Source organism: Gossypium raimondii, chromosome 4 (genome assembly GCF_025698545.1).
Source record: "Gossypium raimondii isolate GPD5lz chromosome 4, ASM2569854v1, whole genome shotgun sequence".
In the NCBI taxonomy this organism is placed as follows: domain Eukaryota; kingdom Viridiplantae; phylum Streptophyta; class Magnoliopsida; order Malvales; family Malvaceae; genus Gossypium; species Gossypium raimondii.
In genome coordinates this window covers 17,491,213-17,512,364 of record NC_068568.1, presented here as the reverse complement: position 1 = coordinate 17,512,364, position 21,152 = coordinate 17,491,213, and the positions used below count along the sequence as shown (strand labels likewise).

General features: G+C 34.9%; 1 protein-coding gene across 2 annotated transcripts; it reads left to right on the top strand.

Moving 5' to 3' along the window:
- Nucleotides 1-18,997: 18,997 nt before the first annotated feature.
- On the top strand, nucleotides 18,998-20,709 carry LOC105767766 (protein RGF1 INDUCIBLE TRANSCRIPTION FACTOR 1). 2 transcript variants are annotated; one of them, XM_052629534.1, is made up of 3 exons: nucleotides 18,998-19,490; nucleotides 19,583-19,801; nucleotides 20,012-20,709. In XM_052629534.1, the coding sequence occupies exons 1-3, from the start codon at nucleotides 19,308-19,310 to the stop codon at nucleotides 20,207-20,209; spliced, it is 600 nt and encodes a 199-aa protein (XP_052485494.1). In that variant the 5' UTR covers nucleotides 18,998-19,307; the 3' UTR covers nucleotides 20,210-20,709. The 2 variants fall into 2 exon arrangements, with proteins under 2 accessions (XP_052485494.1, XP_052485493.1); XM_052629533.1 differs by having other exon boundaries at nucleotides 20,009-20,709.
- The last annotated feature ends 443 nt before the right edge of the window (nucleotides 20,710-21,152 follow it).

Below are 21,152 nucleotides of genomic sequence, written 5' to 3'. Positions count from 1 at the left end.
ACCCAAATAATCCAATATCCTTCTCAAAATGCATAGGTTTTAAAAGTCAAAAGATAAATTTAATTTTGAAGATTTGAAATGTTGCACTCTAACTTACTGAGTGTGACAATTTATTTTTTTGGAATAAGTGAATCTTATCATCCAACTCATTTTATTCAAAAAAGGGAGCGAATTTTAAAATCTTTTCAAAATTCCGACATTAAGACATTAAACAATCGATTCGGTACCAATTTTTGGGCGTAACGAGGGTGCTAACCCTTCCTCATGCGTAATCGACTCCCGAACCTGTTTTCTCAAATTTCGCAGACCAAAATCATTTTCAAAGTGAGCCGATCACACCACAATAAAGGATCGGTGGCGACTCCCATTTTATTTTCAAAGTCGATCCCCCATTTTTCAAAATAAAAATAAAAATGGTTTCGACAGCTTGGCGACTCCACTGGGGACGATTAGAGAGTCAGGCCATAAAATTGATTATTTTCTGTCTTATTATCGAGATTTGATTTAAAAAAATTACGAGCCTTGTCCTCTTAAGTGGGAGTGAGAAACTAGTCCTTCGTGAGGTTTTCACCTTCGTGTAGGATAGTGGATCACTTCTGGGATACATCCGTACCTATGTCTTCGTGAGATTTTCATCTCCGTGCAGCCATAGGGAAATGTATTCCCCTGAATCGAACTCGGTCTGTATGAGCCTATAATGGGTGAAGATCGAGGAATCTGCTAGTTCGGGTACCTTGACTTTAGAATCAACCCTCATATAGTGGACTTAGGAACTTAACCTAGGTAGAGCCACTCCAAATCCCTAGTATCTACCTGATTAGGTACTTTTTGTTTTCTGTGCTTGCTTATGTTTTGTACTAACCCCTTTTGTTGTGTTTTGATTATGATTGCATTGCATTGCATTTGCATTTTAGGAAAGAGATATTGATTCAAGTTCGATTACTAAATTAGAAAGCTTGTCATGGAATACGAATTCCTTGATTAAGTGGAAAACAATACGACTTCCCGAATATATTCTGAGAAACACAAGAGTGAAGATGGAAGAGTTCGTGACCCTGCTTCGTGGCCTGAGGATTTAAGGCGATTGTCTAAGAGCCTTCGACGTCCCAACTCCCTTAAAGAAGCTGACTAACCTTATGAAGATGGACAGATGATGGATCACGACCAAGATCAAGAAAAGAAGCTAGCAAGGGCATCTATTGGCGAGATTGCCTTAAACATGCGTTTGAAGAAAAAGATCGATGTTGTTTCTTGGAATATGAGGGTGAGACCGTACATGTATCCGTTTTATGTAAAGGAATTTGCTTTCTAGAAAAGTTTCCTAAATGTAATTGAATCAAAATCAATGTCTCTTTAGGCATACATTTCATGCATTCGCATTACATGCATTAAAGTCCATTGAAAGGGTCTAATTGAGAAAAATTATTTCAGCTAATCTGGAAACCGACAAAAGCTCACCCATTAAGCGTCAATACGGTACTCGTCGAAAGACTAAGGAAATGGACCAAAGATTAGAGAAACTGGAGCAAATGCAAAAGGATATGCAAGAACGGTTAGAAGTGCAAATACAAGAGCGGCTAGATAAAATTCAAGAAGACATAACGGAAAAATTGATCAAGGCTCAAAAAGATGCGATGGCTGAATTGACCCACCTACTGACTAAGGGTGAAAATAAGGGGAAGGGTCCTATGGTTAAAGATGAAGACAAGGATAGACCTATCCATCTTCTAGGCTTTACGCCTCTGCATGCGCAGATTTAGACCGAGGCTGGATCAGGTTCTAATCTTAGAGATAACCCAGTGAATCTTGTTATTCCTGATTTCGATAAAATGGCTGAAAAAGAGAAGGCAAATGTCGAACTGTCAAAACAATGGGAGGATAGGTGTAAATGGCTCAAGGAAAAATTCAAAGCCCTGGAAAGCGCCGATAGTCACCATGGAATTGATGTGAAAGATCTGAGCTTGGTTCCAGACTTAGTACTCCCTCACAAGTTTAAGATGCCTGAATTTAAGAAATATAGTGGGACCAGTTGCCCAGAAGCCCATATCACCATGTTCTGTAGGAGAATGACTGGGTATATTAACAATGATCAGCTATTAATACATTGTTTTCAGGATAGCCTCATTGGGGCCGCGTCGAAATGGTACAATCAGGAGAATGACTGGGCATTCATGAAACAATACGGTCATGTAACGGATGTGGTTCCCGATAGAATCACTTTGCAAAACATGAAAAAGAAATCGAGCGAAAGTTTTAGGCAGTATGCACAGAGGTGGAGGGAAGTTGCAGTCCAGGTTCAGCCACCCCTCTCGGAGAAAGAGACGAAAATGCTCTTCATCAATACGCTGAAGGCCCCGTTCATTACACATATGTTAGGAAGCGCAACAAAAAGCTTTTCTGACATAGTTATGAATGGTGAAATGATTGAGAATGCTAAGAGAGCCAAAAAATTTGAGGCAGAAGAGAGTGATAAGAGGCCAACCCCAAGGAGAAGAGAAAATGAGGTGAACAACACAGATTACTCAAGGTCAGGTAAAGAGGTCACTAGTCAACAAGGTTCATCAAGGCAAGAATCTTATGTGAAACAAGGCACTGAGAACCTCCAGTTCACGCCAATTCCGATGTCGTATAAGGAGTTATATCAAAGCTTATTCAACGCGCGCATTGTTGCCCATCTCTACACAAAGCCTTCACAGCCTCCGTACCCCAGATGGCATGACGTAAATGCACAATGCGAATATCATGCGGGAAATACGTGGCATTCCATAGAAAATTGCATTGCCTTCAAATAGTTGATTGAAAGGCTTATCAGTATAGACGTTGTTAAATTTGATGATTCCTCCAGTGCGCAGAATCCATTACCCAATCATAATTGATAAATGGAGTGAATGCAATGCACAAGCAACTGAAGAAGGGGCCTTGTTAGATATCCGCCATTATAAACGTGAAAGTGTTCTAAGCAAGTAGACAGCGGAAGAAAACCCTATAGTCTCTAGAGTTGTTTAAAGTAATGTTAAGAACATTTTTGTTGTTTTTAGCCTAGAAATGATAGAAATTCCTTTGTGAAATAGGCTTATGTCTGAACGTTGTTATTTTAATGAAATACATCTTTGCAATTATTACTGGGTCAATATTTTCATTCTTTACAAACAATTCCAGATTCTTTCATTCTTTTGAATTTTCTTCTAAATTGTTATTCATTCATAATCATATTGTATAAATAATTATTCATAAATTTATACATTCTTTTGCATATTCTTTGGTACTTATTATGGGTCCCCAGATATCAATTACATGAATGGCACTACTACAGACTCAAATTTTCCTTTTGAGCGAGGCATGTGTTCAGAGGGATCTTAGGACTTTGAAAATGACAAAGATTGTAGCTTACCTCCGGACTTATTGAGGATGGTTGAACAAGAAGATAGACAGATCCTACCTCACAAGGAAGCATTAGAAATCGTGAGCTTGGTGAAGATTAGAATTGACCTGACCGCAAAGACGAAGCAAGACTTTGTTGAGTTACCTCTAGAGTTCAAGATGTCTTTGTAGCATCATACCAGGATATGTCGGGTTAAGCACTGATAATGAAATCTGCACAACAACACAATGACAAAATTTGTAGTGTGAAGGACGTAATGAAAATTCTTGGCCGGGGCAATGCCTTTCTTGATTAACTCAATATAGCTTTGCCCGTTTGAAGTCGAGTTTCTACCTCTTCAAGTTTTGTTGGATTTCATCCTGATTGAAGAGGAAGGATCCAGAGTTTTCTATCGTAGTTTTGCCCCAGAAGGCTCTATGAAAGAAACTTGATACCAAAGAAGGTTTTTCGCATACAAGATGAAAGTGAGAAATCTCATTTATAAAAACATTGATTCTGATCGAAAGGGTTTAGATTAAAAAAAAGAGCAAAAGCAAAATCAAGATCAAAACAAAAAAGAAAAATCAAAAATCAAGGTCAAAATGAAAATGAAAAAGGAGAGAAGAAAATAGGAAAAAAAAAAAAAGAAAAGGAGAGGCCAAGGCGAAAACCCAAAAAGGGCGCTTTGTGACCAAATGTGGTTTTAAGTTGATAACCCAAAAAGGGTGACTCAAATTTTGAGAAAAATGGGGCATGGTCATCACCGTTATGGAAGACTCCTAATGGGCATTGCTTCATCTTTGAAATCATTAGAGGCTGCTTCATATGTCAATGTCATCATATGCCGATATAGAATTCCAAGAGGATGGTATTGGAAAATGCATTGAATTTGAACAATAGCGCTATAGCTGAGGTCTGAAATCAATTCAGAAGTGGACACCACGATTTGTCACTGAATTGCCTAGAGTTGAACATCAAAAATTGAAGGAAAATGACTGAGATTGGCATGAGAAATTACTATTTGCCTTCCTTGCTTGTCGAACATTTGTACCGGGGCAATACCTTTCTCTTTGGTTTGCGGGGTTTAGGTAGTTTTACCTATTGAAATCTTTTCTCTCCGGGTATTAGTTGAGCTAGAGTTGATGAAGCAGAATGGATCTAATCGCGATGTGATCAGTTGAACCTAGGAAAGAGGTTAAAAGCTATTCTTCAGGGTCGGATGTACCAGAAACAAATGATACGAGCCCATAATGAACAGGGTCATCTCAGAGAATTCCACGAGAGGGTTGGATGTCGAAAAAGATCATTCCTCTCCAAAAAGATTTTAGAGGGAAATAAATGCCAAACTGGGAATAACCCTATATTGTAAAGAAGACTTTTTTCAGAGGAGCACTGGTCCTGAGTGAGATAGTTAATCCTATAAACTCGGATCCAGTCAAGAATTACTTCGTCCAAAGAAGAAGAAAGGACCAAGGTGAAAACCCGCAAAGGGCACTCTGAGTCAGAAAATATGAAAAGTGAAATGAAAAACGAAAAAATGAAAAGTAAAATGAAGAGGCTAAGGGGAAAACCCGCAAAGGGCCCTTAGGCCAAAGGGGATTTGAGTTGAAAACCTGAAAAGGGCGGCTCAAATATTGTTCAGAATGGGGCATGAAGTGATCAGAGCAACTCAAATCTTGATCAAGATTTAGGCATGTGGTGATCTTGCTATGCCTAATCAACAGGAAATGATAGGCGACATCTTGGGGCATCGACAGAGCACTGTAGATCTCCTAAACACATGTCAAACTCAAAATGGACTTCAGAAAGTTTGTACAGAGAAGTTCAAGCTGCGATATCTAGGGCACCCAATTCTCATATTATTTGTTGTTCTTGGAATACTTTTTTCCTTTCCAAGATATACATTCCCAAATAATTTCTTTGTCATCCTTCTTTACTATTTTCGATAATTTGTTCTTTCGGGCTATGCTCAGAACCAACTTTATTCTTACCCATTGTTATGACCTTTTTTTGCAAACATGTTGTATTGGAATAATGATTAATGGACTAATAAAACTTTCACAAAGGAAGTTTTGCATATTACTCTGAAAAGTTTCTAAATAATATAGGAGCCTGAAGCAGGACTATTATTTAGAACACACCAAGTTTAAAGGTTGGAAATTTGAAAAGGATTAGTCTAAATTTAGACTTTCTCTTTGAATTTTTGTGACAAGATGCCACGTTGGTGATAAAGCTTAAGTAAACAAGCAAGTAATGATCACCAGGCAAGAGGAAGAGGTTACCTCGGAGAAGAGAGCTTTCATCTGCGCATAAGTCTTTGGTATGACACCCTGAGAATAGTGTAAGAAACCGAAACGATTCAGATCCTATATCCCCGAATTGTGATAAAAAAGGACCGAGGAAAAGCCACATATTTCTACCCTTGGATTACAGTGGGAGAATGATGGTACATTTTTTTTGTGCCCCAGTGGATTAAACTTTAAGATTTACAGTGGGGGGCAACCTGGCTAAATGTTTCTTCAGAAAACGCCAGTCGAGAAGGAAGTGTTACAACACTTAGGTGATAAGGCCTTAATAAACTTCGAGTAATGACAACCTAAGCGGGATCATTCTCAGAAAAATAAAATTCTGCATTCATGCAAACACCATTCACACATGTCTAGTTAGGACCATTTGATTCATTTTGATCATGTCATCCTAATCATTAGGCATACTTAAGTTCATTATACAGGTCATGTTCCCGAGAGAACAGATCAGTGAAGATAGCAGATCTTGCCTTCTTTTATTGACAGCGAAGTAGATCGAAAACAAAGCGTTCCTCCATCGGTTGCAGTAGAGCTAGTTAAAGAAGCAGATCTTGCCTTCCTGCATTAACAGTGAAGCAGATCGAAAACAAAGCCTTGCCTCCATTGGTTGCAGTGGAGCTGGTTAAAGAAGCAGATCTTGTCTTTCTACATTAACAGCGAAACAGATCGAAAACAAAGCCTTGCCTCCATCGGTTGCAGTGGAGCTGGTTAAAGAAGTAGATCTTGCCTTCCTGCATTAACAGCGAAGCAGATCGAAAACAAAGCATTGCCTCCATCGGTTGCAGTGGAGCTGGTTAAAGAAGTAGATCTTGCCTTCCTGCATTAACAGCGAAACAGATCAAAAACAAAGCCTTGCCTCCATCGGTTGCAGTGGAGCTGGTTAAAGAAGCAGATCTTGCCTTCCTGCATTAACAGCGAAGCAGATCGAAAACAAAGCCTTGCCTCCATCGGTTGCAGTGGAGCTGGTTAAAGAAGCAGATCTTGCCTTCCTGTGCTAACAGCGAAGCAGATCGAAAACAAAGCCTTGCCTCCATCGGTTGTAGTGGAGCTGGTTAAAGAAGCAAATCTTGCCTTCCTGCATTAACAACGGAGCAGATCGAAAACAAAGCCTTGCCTCCATCGGTTGCAGTGGAGCTGGTTAAAGAAGCAGATCTTGCCTTCCTGCATTAACAACGGAGCAGATCGAAAACAAAGCCTTGCCTCCATCGGTTGCAGTGGAGCTGGTTGAAGATAGCAGATCTTGCCCTCCTGCATCGACAGTGAAGCAGATCGATGATTACAAGTCCTATATCCCTGACCAGCAGTGGAATAGGTTGGAAATTACATATCTTATCTCCCTAAGCAGTAGTGGAGCAGATCGCATCGGGTCTTATCTCTTTGAAGTTGCAGCGGAGCAGACTGAGAAAACAAGTCTTAACCCCCTGAAGTCATAGTGGGGCAGACTGAAGAAGCAAATCTTAACTCCCTGAGGTTGCAGTGGAGCAGATTGAATTCGATAATCCTATCTCCTTAAAGTTGTAGTGGAGCGGATTAAAGTAATAGATCTTATCTCTCTAAAGTTGCAGTAGAGCAGATCGCATCAAGTCTTGCCAACTAAAGATAGCAATTTTGTTCCTTTTAGAAGCTACGAGCTACGAATCCTATCTCCCTGATATTACAGTGGAGTGGATTGAAGCACAAATTCCTATACCTCTAAAGATGCAGTAGGATGGAATGGGGCCATTTGAAGAAGAAGAACACCAAGGTCCAATCACGACCGGGCAAAATTGGTCCTCTTTAGTCTTTGCTCTATTCTCGTTACACGACAATGAGCAAAGAGGGGCAGCTGTAAGAGCCCAATATTGCCCGGCCCGATAATAAAAAATAATAATAAAAAATAGCCTAATAACCAAAAATTACAAACCCAAAATCTAACCCAATTCACCTAGCCCAACTGCACCCAGCCTAATAGTCATACGACCAAACACCCCAAAGAGGATCAGAAACCCTAGCACCAGAGCCACAGCAATCAGAGCCCCTCCCATGCGTGCTACGCCTCCGCGCGTACGTGCTTCTTCTCCTCCGTACCCTCTGCATCTGCCACGCACACCGCTACATCAACACCATGTACCTGCAAGGAGGACGAACAATACAAGGACAACGCAACACAAAGAAATAAAAAAAAGAAGAAAAGAAAATAGCAAAAAAGGACAGACTTTTTTCATTTCCTTTTTTCGATTATTCTATTTTTCTGATATATAGAACAAGTGTAATAGAGCAAAAGAGGCTCACGCATACTGTATCAACAAAAAAATCAATACAAAAGAAAGGTTTTCTTTTTTTTTTCCTTTTTTTCGGTTCTCTTTTTGATTGATATTGCTTTCCTTTTTCTGTTTGTTTATAAAATAGATATATAGGAAGAGATATAGAGATATAAAGGGGGTTACCTTTTAATATCGCGGTTAGATCTTCGCTCCCTCCGTCGCCGTCGGAGTCTGGACGGAGATTAATCGGCATTCAAATGGCCATGTTTAAAAGGGGAGGAAGAAGGAGACCCTTACCTTCACAGGGGCGCACCAACAGAGCTCCGTTCACTCCGTCTGAAATCGGAGATGAATGGGGATTTCGGGATTGCGGCTCATGGAGGAGAAAGGGGCCATTTTTAGGGTTTCTTAGGTTTTTTTGAAAAAGAGATTGAAATTTGCTGGTTCTAAGCTTAGTTTAGCCTTTATTTGCTAAAAGAAACGACACCGTTTTGGGGTTTATGGCCATAACCCGATGACCCGACCCGAGTGCGGTAAGACCCGCGTGTTTTGGTCTTAGTGGGGACATTTGCGCCATTAGCCCCTCTGATTTGTTTTGTAGTTTCAATCTGATCTTTCTTTATTTTCTAAATTGGTCCCATATGTTCGACTCGATTATACCTGGGTCCACAAAAAGATGCTGCCTTTTGGGTACGGGAAATATTTCCTATTTGGTCCCCATGTTATCCGCACGTCGCGCTTTGGCCCGCTGTTTTATTCTGTTTTCGATATTTTCCCTTTAATTCTGTTTAAAATTTGTTTTAATCCTTATTAATTCAGTTTAATAATTTTTGTTTTTTTTAGAAAAACGTATATTATTTTATTTTCATACATTTAACCTTAAATTTTAATTTAATGATTGAGTTTAATTATTGTTTTAAGTTTTATATGTATTATTATTTGAAATTTGCTAGGTATCATTATTTAAATTTAGCATATTTGTATGTAAATCGATATGTTTATATATATATATATATATATATAATTATCTTTTATTTTTTTCTCTTTAATTCATCTTTTATAAATATTTTATGTAATATTATTGATATTAAATTACGTTTAATCTTTATATTATGGATTTATTAATTATTAATGTTAAGTCTTCTTTTAAAAGTGTTTATATATTATTTATATTAAGTTTTCCACTCCATAGCTATTACTCTTTTAAATTAATATGTGTATATTATGTTATAAATTTTGATTTTCTCCTTATAACATTTTTTTTACTCTATTTTCATACTTATATATCTCAGTATTGTTCATTTTACAACTCTTTGTGCGTATGATTTATTTATTATAATTTTCTTCTTTTTAGTGTATCTCAAAAATTAATTAATAATTCATTTAATTTTTGAATGTTGTATGATCGAGATTGTTGTTGCTATTCTTGCTTGAATTTATCCATTGTTTATTCATATTATTTGATGATTTATCGTTCACTAGTATGTATTGTAACTTACAAATTATCCTATTGCATTATATTTCACCATTCAATCACGCTACATCCGTTTTAAAAATTATGATTCATCAAAATATTAAAATCATTTTATTTGAAAGTTTTCAAGATAACACAAAGTTCGGCATTTGGAATCTTCGAAAGAATTGAGCCCTAACGTAATGGGTTCCAGTTTTCCTCGTCGAATATAAATAATCAGAAATTTTTTTAAAACATACAAATTTCAAATAAAAACCCACTCTCGGAAATTCGACACATTGTGTCCTAACGCATTGGATATGACATGTTATTTTCTCGAGACGAGGATTTTAAAAATAAAGGCAATGTCTGATATTTAGGAATTTTGTGAAATCGAACCCTAACTTACTGGGTTTCGATTTTCTCATTTGACCCAAATAATCCAATATCCTTCTCAAAATGCATAGGGTTTAAAAGTCAAAAGATAAATTTAATTTTGAAGATTTGAAATGTTGCACTCTAACTTACTGAGTGTGACAATTTATTTCTTTGGAATAAGTGAATCTTATCATCCAACTCATTTTATTTAAAAAAGGGATCGAATTTTAAAATCTTTTCAAAATTTCGACATTAAGACATTAAAAAATCGATTCGGTACCAATTTTTGGGCGTAACGAGGGTGCTAACCCTTCCTCATGCGTAATCGACTCCCGAACCTGTTTTCTCAAATTTCGCAGACCAAAATCATTTTCAAGGTGAGCCGATCACACCACAATAAAGGATCGGTGGCGACTCCCATTTTATTTTCAAAGTCGATCCCCCATTTTTCAAAATAAAAATAAAAATGGTTTCGATAAGATGCTTTTGACGTTTGGTGATAGATTTACAAGCTTAATAGTTATGTAGGACTATTTTGTAAAGCGGCTTTGGTTGATGTTAAAGTTTAAGGACTAAGTTGTTAAAATAGTAATGATGCATGAAATTCATGTGAAAATGTGATAAATATGGGCTATATAGAGACTATAGCAAATTCAACCAGCATGGTTTTTGTTTAATTCTGTTCAATGTGACAGTTTCGGGTTTAAGGACTAAAGTGCATAAATGGTACAATTTCAGGGTAAAATTGTAAAATGATGATAAAAGGGTTTATATTCATAATTTTAATTTTTTAATTGTTTTAAATGGTTAATTGAATTAAAATTATTATTTAGACTAAAAAATGAATCAACCGGACAATAATCATGGAAAAGGAAAATTAGTGGAGTAAACATCGGTGTTACGTTCATAGTCGTTTTCGATTAGGTAAGTTCGTGAGTTGCTTAAACTAATTAATTTTTGTTTTTGTGATTTAATATCAATCTATATGTATTATGATTGAGTTTATTTTCTTGATAAATGGTAAATGATGAAATGGACTAAGTTGTAATGTTAATTAAGTTAAAGGTTATGTTCGACAATGGGAAACTACATAGATGAATTCTTGTGATGAAATAATGTGTATTTGTTTAAATGATATAGATATGAAATGTGACTCGTATGAACCTTGTGAATGCTTAGGATACAAATGACATGTCATTAGGGTTATTACTATTTCGAGTGTTGGTCTTTGATGTCTTACCGATGGCTAAGATCTTGCATTTGTTGCAGATTCTTCACAACTCATGTGATCATGTAACTTAACATTCTGACCCATAGCTCGTATGAGCATTTACAGGTACAACTCATGTGAGCCTTTAATGTTACAACTTGTGCGAGCATTCTCCCATGTATCCAATGTTATTTCATTGTGGTTCATTAGGTGTAAATGGATATAGGAACGAGTTATACGAGATGATTATATGGAAATGAATTTATGAAATGGATATTTGAAACGTATAATTGAAATGAAAATGGGAAAAGTTAGAAGAGTATGTGATGGTTGATTTATGTGCCAAAGGTATTTATTTGTTTATGTATTATGGCATGCTAATGTTACATGTTCCATTTAAGAACTCACTAACCTTGTGAGATTTGTGTTGTGTATAGGGGATAAGTGACCTCATGGTCTTGATTATGAAATTATTTATGAATTGTTTGAATTATATTCTATATGGTAAGTTAAAGTTTAAGTTTAATAAGAGCTTACTAAGTAATGATTTGCTTACATCTTTTGTGTTTGGTTTCTTTGTTGATTATCAGAAGTTTTGGGTCAGTTGCAAGTCAAGTTGGAGCTCACACAATTCATTCAACGACTTGGTAGAACTTTTGATCATTTTGTTTTAATTATAAGTGGCATATAGTAGGTGTTTTAACTTCTTATGTATATATTCAAGTGATGGTGTGTTTTGGTTATGTAAATATGGTTGTGGCTTATGGTGGTTAGTACTTTTTGATATATTACCATTGATATACTTGAATGAATGGATTTGGTTATGATTTGGTTGGATTAGTTTTGGTAAGTGATAAGATAAAATGACTTTAAAGATAGTTATGTGTTTGTGAAATGATGAATGATGTTTTGATTGAAATAATTCATTTTGTATAAGCTTACTTGTTAAGGTTAGTTGATTGTATTCTATATGCATATGGATATTGAATGGTGCTTAAATAGTATTGTTTGATAGCTTGTGAATGTTTGGTTTGAAGTGTCAATTGTAGCACATTGGTTAGACATTTGGGATAGATGGTTTTAAGTGTTGTTTTTGGCATATTATAGGGAATTGAATTAGTTTTTATACATGATAAAAGCTACCTATATGTTTATATGAAATAAGTTAGGTTTGTGCATGAAATGGACTTTTCAACTTGTGATTTTTATCTTTCTTTATGTAAGTATTAATAAAATGGACTAAAGTATCGATACTTAACCAATTGAATAGTTTCAAGAATTACAAAATACTGATTTGGTATCGATAATTTTGTTTAGTATCGATATTTTCTAATTTGTATCGATACATTCAAAATAATATTGATACTTTGAATTGGAGGAATGCCAAATGGTATCGATAAATATTTTCGTATCGATACTTATTGTAAAATATTGATACCTATTTACTTGGTATCGATACTTATCCAAAGTTTTAAAGTTTTATAATTTATTTCATAACTTCAAACTATATCTAAATTTTAAGAGGTTTAAAGCTTGTTTTAACGTCACTAAAATATGCATAACATGTTTTTAGTTATGTATAACATCATTAGTAAATGTATGGAATTTTTTAATCTATTATAGCGTGTATTACTCTGTTTTGATAGGTAACATCCAGTAACCTTATTTCGGTGACGAAAATAAGTGAGGGGTGTTACATGTAATCTTATAGAAGTTCCTCTTTTGGGTTTTGGTTATACGTGGGAGCGTGGTAGAGGCATAGATCGTTGCATTATGGAGAGTTTCAATTGAGATTTTTCAATTGACCTACCACCAAATAAGGTTGTAGTTTTGGTACATTTTGGCACTTTAGGAGCTTGTTTTCTAGGCATTTTAGTATTAATTATAGTATTTTTAGCATTAGTAGCCTAAGTACAAAAATAAGCATTTTTACACATAAATCGATGTTACTTAACCTATTAGGCTGATACAAGCCTTAGGGAGATTTAATGAGCTTATTTGAGTGTACAAAATGTGTATTTCTAAGCCCAAAAGCCTTAGGGATGACACCTGAGTGTAGCACAAGTTTCCTGAGACGCAACACGAGAAACTGAAACTCCAAATTCAAGAAATTGGTATCGTTTCGCAACACAGATTCCCCTATGTTGCGACATACCCCCTATGTTGAGACACAGCTTGACCTGTGTTAAGACACAGGTTGAAAGCGGGGTGTAAGAAATGATGACATCAGCAACAGTATCTTAGCATATTTTCTCAAATTTTATTTATTACTTGCACAAAAAGTATCAAGGGCATTTGAGGCATAAATCACTCCAAAATTAGCCTATATAAAGAGGTTCTTGTAACCCTAATAGACAAGCAATTCTAGACCTAGCCACATAGTTTTCTTTGTATTTAGTTTTATTTTTATGTTCGCTTACTCGGAACTTTTCTATTCTAATGTAAAGACTATTGCAACCAGAGATTGCTTCAGAACCACGCTTCAATATATATTCATGAGCATTCTATTTACTCTTCTATTTTATTCTTTTATTTATATTTCATTTCTCTGGCCAATTAACATTTGTATGAATATTAGAATAAATCTTTGTTATTTATTTCTATCTTGTATGATTCGATTATGGAACTAATTAAACGATTAAGTAATTATTTATCTGAAATTGGGTGTTTATTTGAAGAGTGTTTAGTATATTAAGGAGTGACGCCCCTAGTAGAACATCGAGTCGGGTGAGACTGAGAGGGTATCCTGTTGAGTATAACTTGTGCCAAGTGGTGAGACCGAAAGGGTATCCATATGCCTAGGAAGAGACCGAAAGGGTGACTTAAGTAGTAATCCTTAGTGAAATGAGATCGAGAGGGTATTCATAGTTAAGGGTAATTAACAACTTTGTTAAGGGTAATTAACGACTTAGTTTATAATTAGGAATTTAATCGATCATAGGCCAAGAGCTAACATTGTTGACACTAAAAATAGGAAATTCCATCAGCATAGTTTAAGTTAATTAATTTAATATAATTAGTTTATTTAATACTTTAATTTTGATTCACACTACTAACTTGTGACTTGATTAGATTAGTAATTATTTTCTGTAAATTAATTTAATAATAAGATTCTCCTATTTGCGATCCCTTGGGTACGATCCTTGGAATACTTACTAGTTTTTCATTGTAACACATCTATATTATAGTTTGACTTGTGTACTTGTAGACATCGCCGATTTAATTATCTAGATTTTTGTGTTGTATTTATACTCTAAACAATAACTCATTTAGAGGTGATCAAGTTTTTGGCACCGTTGTTGGGGATTGCAATGGTGAAAATTTTTATTAGAATGATTACTATAAAATAATATTAGTCGAAAGACAAACGAGCTAGATAGTGTTCTAAATTTTATTTTTTTTAATGTGTAAAAAATAATTATTATGATTATTTTTATTTACCTTTTTGATTGTGCAGATTTAATCATGGATAAATATGAATACTTGTGGATTAACAGTGAGATAATTTCTTTGGATGACTACATATACAAGGAAGGTTATTACAAAGAATGGGAGATTAAGGAAAGCCATAGATTGTTCCTATTAGAGTGGCAACAATAAAGAAACGAATCAATGACTCCAGTGGACGAGATTGTGTAGGATGTTCCCAATCTTGATCGCTAAGACCATTGTATTGCTATCAACCATCTTGAACCCAAATGTACAAGTAAAAAAGGTTTGGATGAGATGCATTCATGATACAATGTTGATGTATATTGTAATGAAATATGAAGCTGGATGAACGAAGCTTTGACAAACCAATGGCTTTAGGACAGAGAATGTGACATGCCCGACTACTCAGTTCAGAAAGAATTGGATTTAATAATGGATGATGATGTATATAGGTACTTGTTTGAGCAACATCGGAGCAAACAAAGGCCAAGTCAGACTCATGGAATCTTGACGAATCAACAGAGTTTTTATCGCAGGCTTGGAGACTATGGTTATTCATCCAAACGAACCTAGAGAAAATTCAAAAACAAGTAGACTAGCTAGAGTAATTGCTTCGAATGCAAGAAGAAGTAGATGTAAAAGTAGACTTAGAGGTAGAACTAATTGATAACATTGAGCTTAAATCGATCATGAATGAAAGTGTAGACGAGTCAATACACTTTCTTGCCATAACCAGGGAGGTGCCAACCGAAGAAACCGACGAGTCTGTTTTGTTCTCATTTAAAGAAAATAGAGATAAAACTCGGGCAACCAAAGCTTCGCATGAGATGGAGGAGAGGAAGCTCGAGATAATAACACCCAAAAGAAATTTGGGGTTGGCTTGGATTCAGCAACAAGTGGCTCATAATGTGGATGTCGCGACGATAAAAAATAAGGCAACATCATTGGAATCGACCAAAGTTGCTAGCTCATATTTATCGACTGTGGAACAAACGACGAATCACTGTGTTGAGGACTAGTGGGATACTTTTGGCCAAGTTGTCAATTTATTTAAATTTGGGGTCATGGTTAGTTCAAACAGAAAGTCATTTGATAAGAATGAATTTTGTTCCATTCTGGGTGTTAACTCAACACTTGATCGAAGTCGTTATTTAGGCTTACCTTCTTTTGTGGGGCATAGAAAAAATAGGTCATCGCTAAGGCTTAGCAAGTGCCTACTCAGTTGGAAGAACAAGTTACTTTATAGACCTGGTAAAGAAATTGTTATTAACACAGTTGATTAATCTTTAACAACCTTCTATATGAATGCCTTTCTCATCCCTTTTGGAACTTGTGAGGCTCTTGAAAAATTGAACTATTTTTGGTGGGGCTCAGGTTCTAATAATAGCAGAGGTATTCACTATAAGGCTTGGGACAAATTATGTGCACCAAAGAAATTGGGTGGCATGGGTTTCCGCAATTTCATTGTTTTAATCTTGCAATGCTTGGAAAACAAGGTTGGAGATTCCTCTCTAATCCCGATTCTCTTTCTAGTCGAATCTTCAAAGCTAAATATTTTCCTAAATGTGGCTTCGTTGATGCTATGGAAGGACACAATTCGTCTTTTATTTGGAAGAGTATCTTTGTAGCCCAGAATCATTTATCTACAGATCTTTGATGGAGATTGGGAGACAGAGCAGATATTTCGGTATCTAGGGACCCGTAGTTACCAGATAATAACAATTTCTATGTCAAATATGAGCCTTTATCGAGGATGGAGCATTTAAAAGTAAATGATATTCTTAATATAGATAACTTATCACCAGTCGATATCGCTAGAATAAAAAAAACCCTTGAGCATTCACAAGCCACATGATTCTCTTATTTGGCATCATAATTGGCAAGGGTTGTATGATGAAATTCTAGTTATAAGCTTGTGTTCTAAATGTATACAAGTATATCCCAATTTACTATCAACTTTAGTTGGCACAAAATTTGTATTAGTTCTTTTCCACCTAAAGTTAAGTTGTTTTTTTGGAGATGTTTTCGCAATTATATCCCTGTCAAAAGCATATTACTGGAAGAAGGTTGCAATTTAGATCCTACTTGATCAAGATGTGGAACTGTGGAAGATCTAGTTCATGCTTTATTTCTGTGTAGTATTACTGCTATTATATGGAAAATTCTTAGGTTGATTATGACTCAAGATTCAACGCTTGGAATTTTTCTTTTTATTTTGTCTATTAATGATGTTGATAAGTAATAGAGGTTTATGATGGTCACTTGGAGTGTTTGGTTTCATAGAAACCTCTATGTTTGGCAAGATTCAAATGTTTCCCCTGCTAGTATTATGGAGTTTGCAAACAAATATTTGCAAGATTGGAAGAACTCTTTATTGGTATTCAATCGTGTTCAAAAACATTGGGATGTGTTGACAGAAGCTTCGAATAGATGGATTAGGCCAGATAATGGCCGGGTTAAGTGTAATTATGATGCATCTGTTAGCATCGATGATAATGCAACCACTTATGTTGTAGTTCTTCGAGATAACACTGGCAATTTCGTAAAGGGTTATACGAGCTTCAGTCACACAAAAATGGAGCCACATATGGTGGAAGGCATGGTGATCCAAGAGGCTTTATCTTGGTTGAAATCTTTAAATCTGGATAGAGTAGTTACAGAATTAGATTGCTTGAAGGTCATTCTTACTTAATCTTCATCTTCTTGTGATCTGTCTAAGTTTGGTTCTTAGATTTTAGGATTGTTTTATATTGAAATATTCTTTTCAACACTTGTCCTTTTTTTGGACTAATCGAGATTCTAATAAGGTGGTTCATCTCCTATCTAAGGTAGTCTTATCTAAAACAAACCATTTCAATTGGAATTTTGTCCCCAAAATGTCTATGATTTTATTATTTCGAAAAAAGGATATTAGTACACATGACTAAGGGCTAATTTATTAATACTTCTAAGAAACATTTTTGGGGCAAAAAGCACTTTTGAGATAAAGCTCAATTTTTTTGCTTTTGGGTTTGGCTAATTTTTAGTATTTGAAAAGCACTTTTTCTCTCAAAGACATATGTTTTTATTTCAAAAGTATTTTTTTGTCCCAAATGTTCATATTAGAAGCATTGCTAAGCTAACCTTAAGATAGATATAGATTTAGGTGGATAGGGTAAGCTTGTTGGCTTGGGTATAATAATGCTCCAAATTTTACTTTTCTTTTCTATTAATAAATTTATCTTTAAAAAGAAATGAATTTTTTGAGTAATAATATTTTATCTTTTACTATTCTTATATAAAATGTTTAAATAAAATATTTAAAGATTAAACATGAAATTAATGAGAGCTTATTCATAAATACTTTACTACCTCAATTGTTAATAAACCTTTTATAAATATACTTTTAATATTAAACTTTTCTTTCAATCACATGGTTGTGATATAATTTAATGTTCTCTAAAATTTTTTTCTTTGCTTTGTTTTTTTCCAGCAAAATGTTATTATAAAGCAAACCCTCTTTAATGGAATGCACATACTTTTGGTCCATGATTGCTCACATGAACATTATTATTATTTATTTATAAAAGAAAACAAAGAGGGCAAAAATTGAATGATATCCCTAGAATCTCATAGTTAACTTAAAGTTGTTATGCTAAAAAATAAGATTCTGATGTGATTAGCATTACATCTTAACTTTTAGGATTATCAATATCTTTTTTAAGCTAAACAATGTTTTAAAAAATTTAATTTCAAATAAATTCTTAAGACATTTTCCTTATGCAGTGCGGTGCTGGAAGCCACCCAAAAGCAATGTGGAGCTGGCAACCCTACAACTATTTATTATACTAATATAAAACAGCTGTGTATTTTATTTTCCCCCAATACGATAAGAAGAAGTTATACATTAAGCTTCTAAAGGTATTTATTTACTCCCTAAATCTGATATGATTTCACTTGCTGCCTAAATTAATTCTTAGTAAATATGGTTTGTGGATATAAAAGCGAGAATGTTTCATAAGTAGATAAATCTCAATTAATATAAAATCATATGAAAAACCAAGTTATATTTTCAATTTATTCTTTCATTGATGTGCCCCTTTTGTGACTCATGTCTCCTTCCCCTTATGAGAGGTTCATCATATGGTTTTGTTGTCAAATTAAAATTGACTCTTCCCACACATTTTAATTTGAAAACCTCGATATGTTATTTTTAAAAATCTATGAACATCAATCCTCAATGTTATAATCACAAAATGTAAAATTTTGGCAGTATCACTTCATTTATGAGTACTATTAATAGCATAAAATATATTATTTTGTTATAATTCCGTACTTAAAAATATAAAAATCCTTTTTTAATTTCCAAATCCTTTGCCAAAGCGTGCCGTTTCAAGGGAACCCTGTGGAAAGACCATCATTTCGCCTTTTTTTTCTTAAAAGAAATTATTTTTAAAAGCATATAATGAAAAAATAAAAAAGAATCTAAAACAGTGGGACCCTTAATTTAAAGTAGACCATGGTGATTAAGCCACGTGGAGGCTGCCCATGTGGCGGAAAGTTAGGTGGTGATCAAATTGTGTGAACAGCTATTTCATTGAAGCTTCAGTTGCGTAGCTAAGGGGGGGCCGACCTTGTGCCTACGTAGAGACGCAAAAGAAGAACCAAAAGTAGCGTAAGCGCCAAAGCCATCCTTGTCTATTCCATCCAACGGCTGTCCAAAAACTTCAGCCACCACCATCGATCCCATCCGTCGACCCCTTTGCTGCATTTGTTTATCAGCCTTGTACCTTAGTCCAGGCGTTGTTTTTGTTGGTTGATTTCTAAGTTGCGATTTCTTGTTACCCCTTTTTTTCTCTCTTTCTCTTTTTATGCTTTGCATTTTGATCCTTTGGCTACATCCCCATTTCTGATCATTGCCATTGCCATTGCCATTGCCATTGCCATGGCTACAATGCTGGTGCCGCCATGGCTAGAGTCATTGCTAAGTACGGCCTTTTTCACAGTTTGCAGAAGTCATGGAGATGCAGGTAGGAGTGAATGCAACATGTATTGTTTAGACTGTAAAGGAGATTCATTTTGCTTTTATTGCCGTTCTTCTAAACACAAAGATCATCAAGTAATTCAGGTAATGCTCCAAATTTGGTCTCTCATTTCCATGTTGTAAAAAAAAAAAAAAAAAACCATGTTCTGAACACGAACTAGTTTGTGTTTTGTCAGATAAGGAGATCATCATATCATGATGTAGTGAGGGTTACAGAGATTCAGAAAGTGTTGGATATAAGTGGGGTACAAACTTATGTGATAAATAGTGCCAGGGTTCTATTCCTGAATGAAAGGCCTCAACCAAAATCTGGGAAACTAGGAGTTTCTCATTTATGTGATATCTGTGGAAGAACCCTCTTGGACCCTTTTCGTTTTTGCTCATTGGGTTGTAAGGTTAGCATAAATTAATCCCTCTTAATCTTCTCCATTTTGCTTCACATTATCATCAACATATATCCCTCATTACATGCATATATATAGACATTACCATCAGAACTACCACACACCACATTGATCATCATTATCAATTTCTCACTATAGATGCTTGGATTGAGTAAACAACACAATGGGTTTTTAATCTCATTCATAATATTAACTTAGCAGCTTGTAGGAATAAAGAGGAACACCGGGAATGCAAGTTTTAACATAGAAGAAGAAGGCATAATAATATCAAAGGAAGAAGAAGAAGAAGAAATGCGCGAAGGGTCACAACGAGACATTAACCCTTCCACGCCTCCCCCACCTCCTTCAAATGCAAGGCGAAGAAAAGGAATTCCTCACCGAGCACCTTTTGGGTCCTAAAACTATTTTATATATGCCAAATATTCCTTTAATTACTGAACCTTATATATTTTCCTTTTGTTTTTTCAAAAGAGAGGGTACATTAATTACACTTAATTTGGGTTTTTAATTTGTAAAATTTTCCTAATTAAAGGGAGATGTTAGGGTATTTAATTTGGTTAGGAAGCCCCGAAAATAAAAACAAAAGGGCAAGTGAGTTTTGGGTTTTTGGAATGGGGAATTGGGTCCCATTTTACAACAATTTCTTCCATATAAATATTGTAAAGAAGGTCAATAATGCAAGGATTTAGAAACGTTAATTATTGATAGTTGCAAGGTGCACATTGTAATTATCATGAAATTTAAGGGGATAGTGGAATCCGTGTTTTTATAGTTTTCATGGCTCCACCAACCCACATGGGACGTTCACATAAAGAAACAAACTTTCTTTTTCTTTTTTATCCTTTCTTTAGTTTGTTAATTCGTGAAATGGCTAATCAACGTTTCTTTTTAATTTTCTATTTTGTGAATCCATTCGATGTTTTTGTGGTTACTCCTTTTTATCACTCTTTTTCTTTTCTATTCTTTTCACTTCAATAAGTTTTTTCTTGTACAAAAACCTTTTACAAGATTTACAAAAGGAGCTATAAGAAAATGTCAAATTTAGAAAGGTAGAACACAAATATACAGAAAAAAAAGATGGTTAAATGTTTAATGGAAACTATGGAACCTCATCCATTGTCATTATGCAACCTCCACCATTCTCATTGATAACTATGATTTTTAAAAATTATTTTAAAAATTTTGATGTAATCGCTATTAAAAGGTTCTTTTTTAATAATGATAAATTATTTAGTATATTGTTAGTGGAGTTTTAGTTTTAACAAACATAGTAAAAGGGTTTATAAGTGTTCTATAGGGTATAGTAAAATATTAAAAATATTTTTTTTTTTAAAAAGAATCA

Bases quoted from the DNA above. Each gene is read 5' to 3' on its own strand.
- LOC105767766 (XM_052629533.1), top strand. From the start codon at position 19,308: ATGGCTACAATGCTGGTGCCGCCATGGCTAGAGTCATTGCTAAGTACG. The intron at 19,491-19,582 runs GTAATGCTCCAA...GTGTTTTGTCAG, and splicing joins AAGATCATCAAGTAATTCAG to ATAAGGAGATCATCATATCA. The intron at 19,802-20,008 runs GTTAGCATAAAT...ATATTAACTTAG, and splicing joins TTTGCTCATTGGGTTGTAAG to CAGCTTGTAGGAATAAAGAG.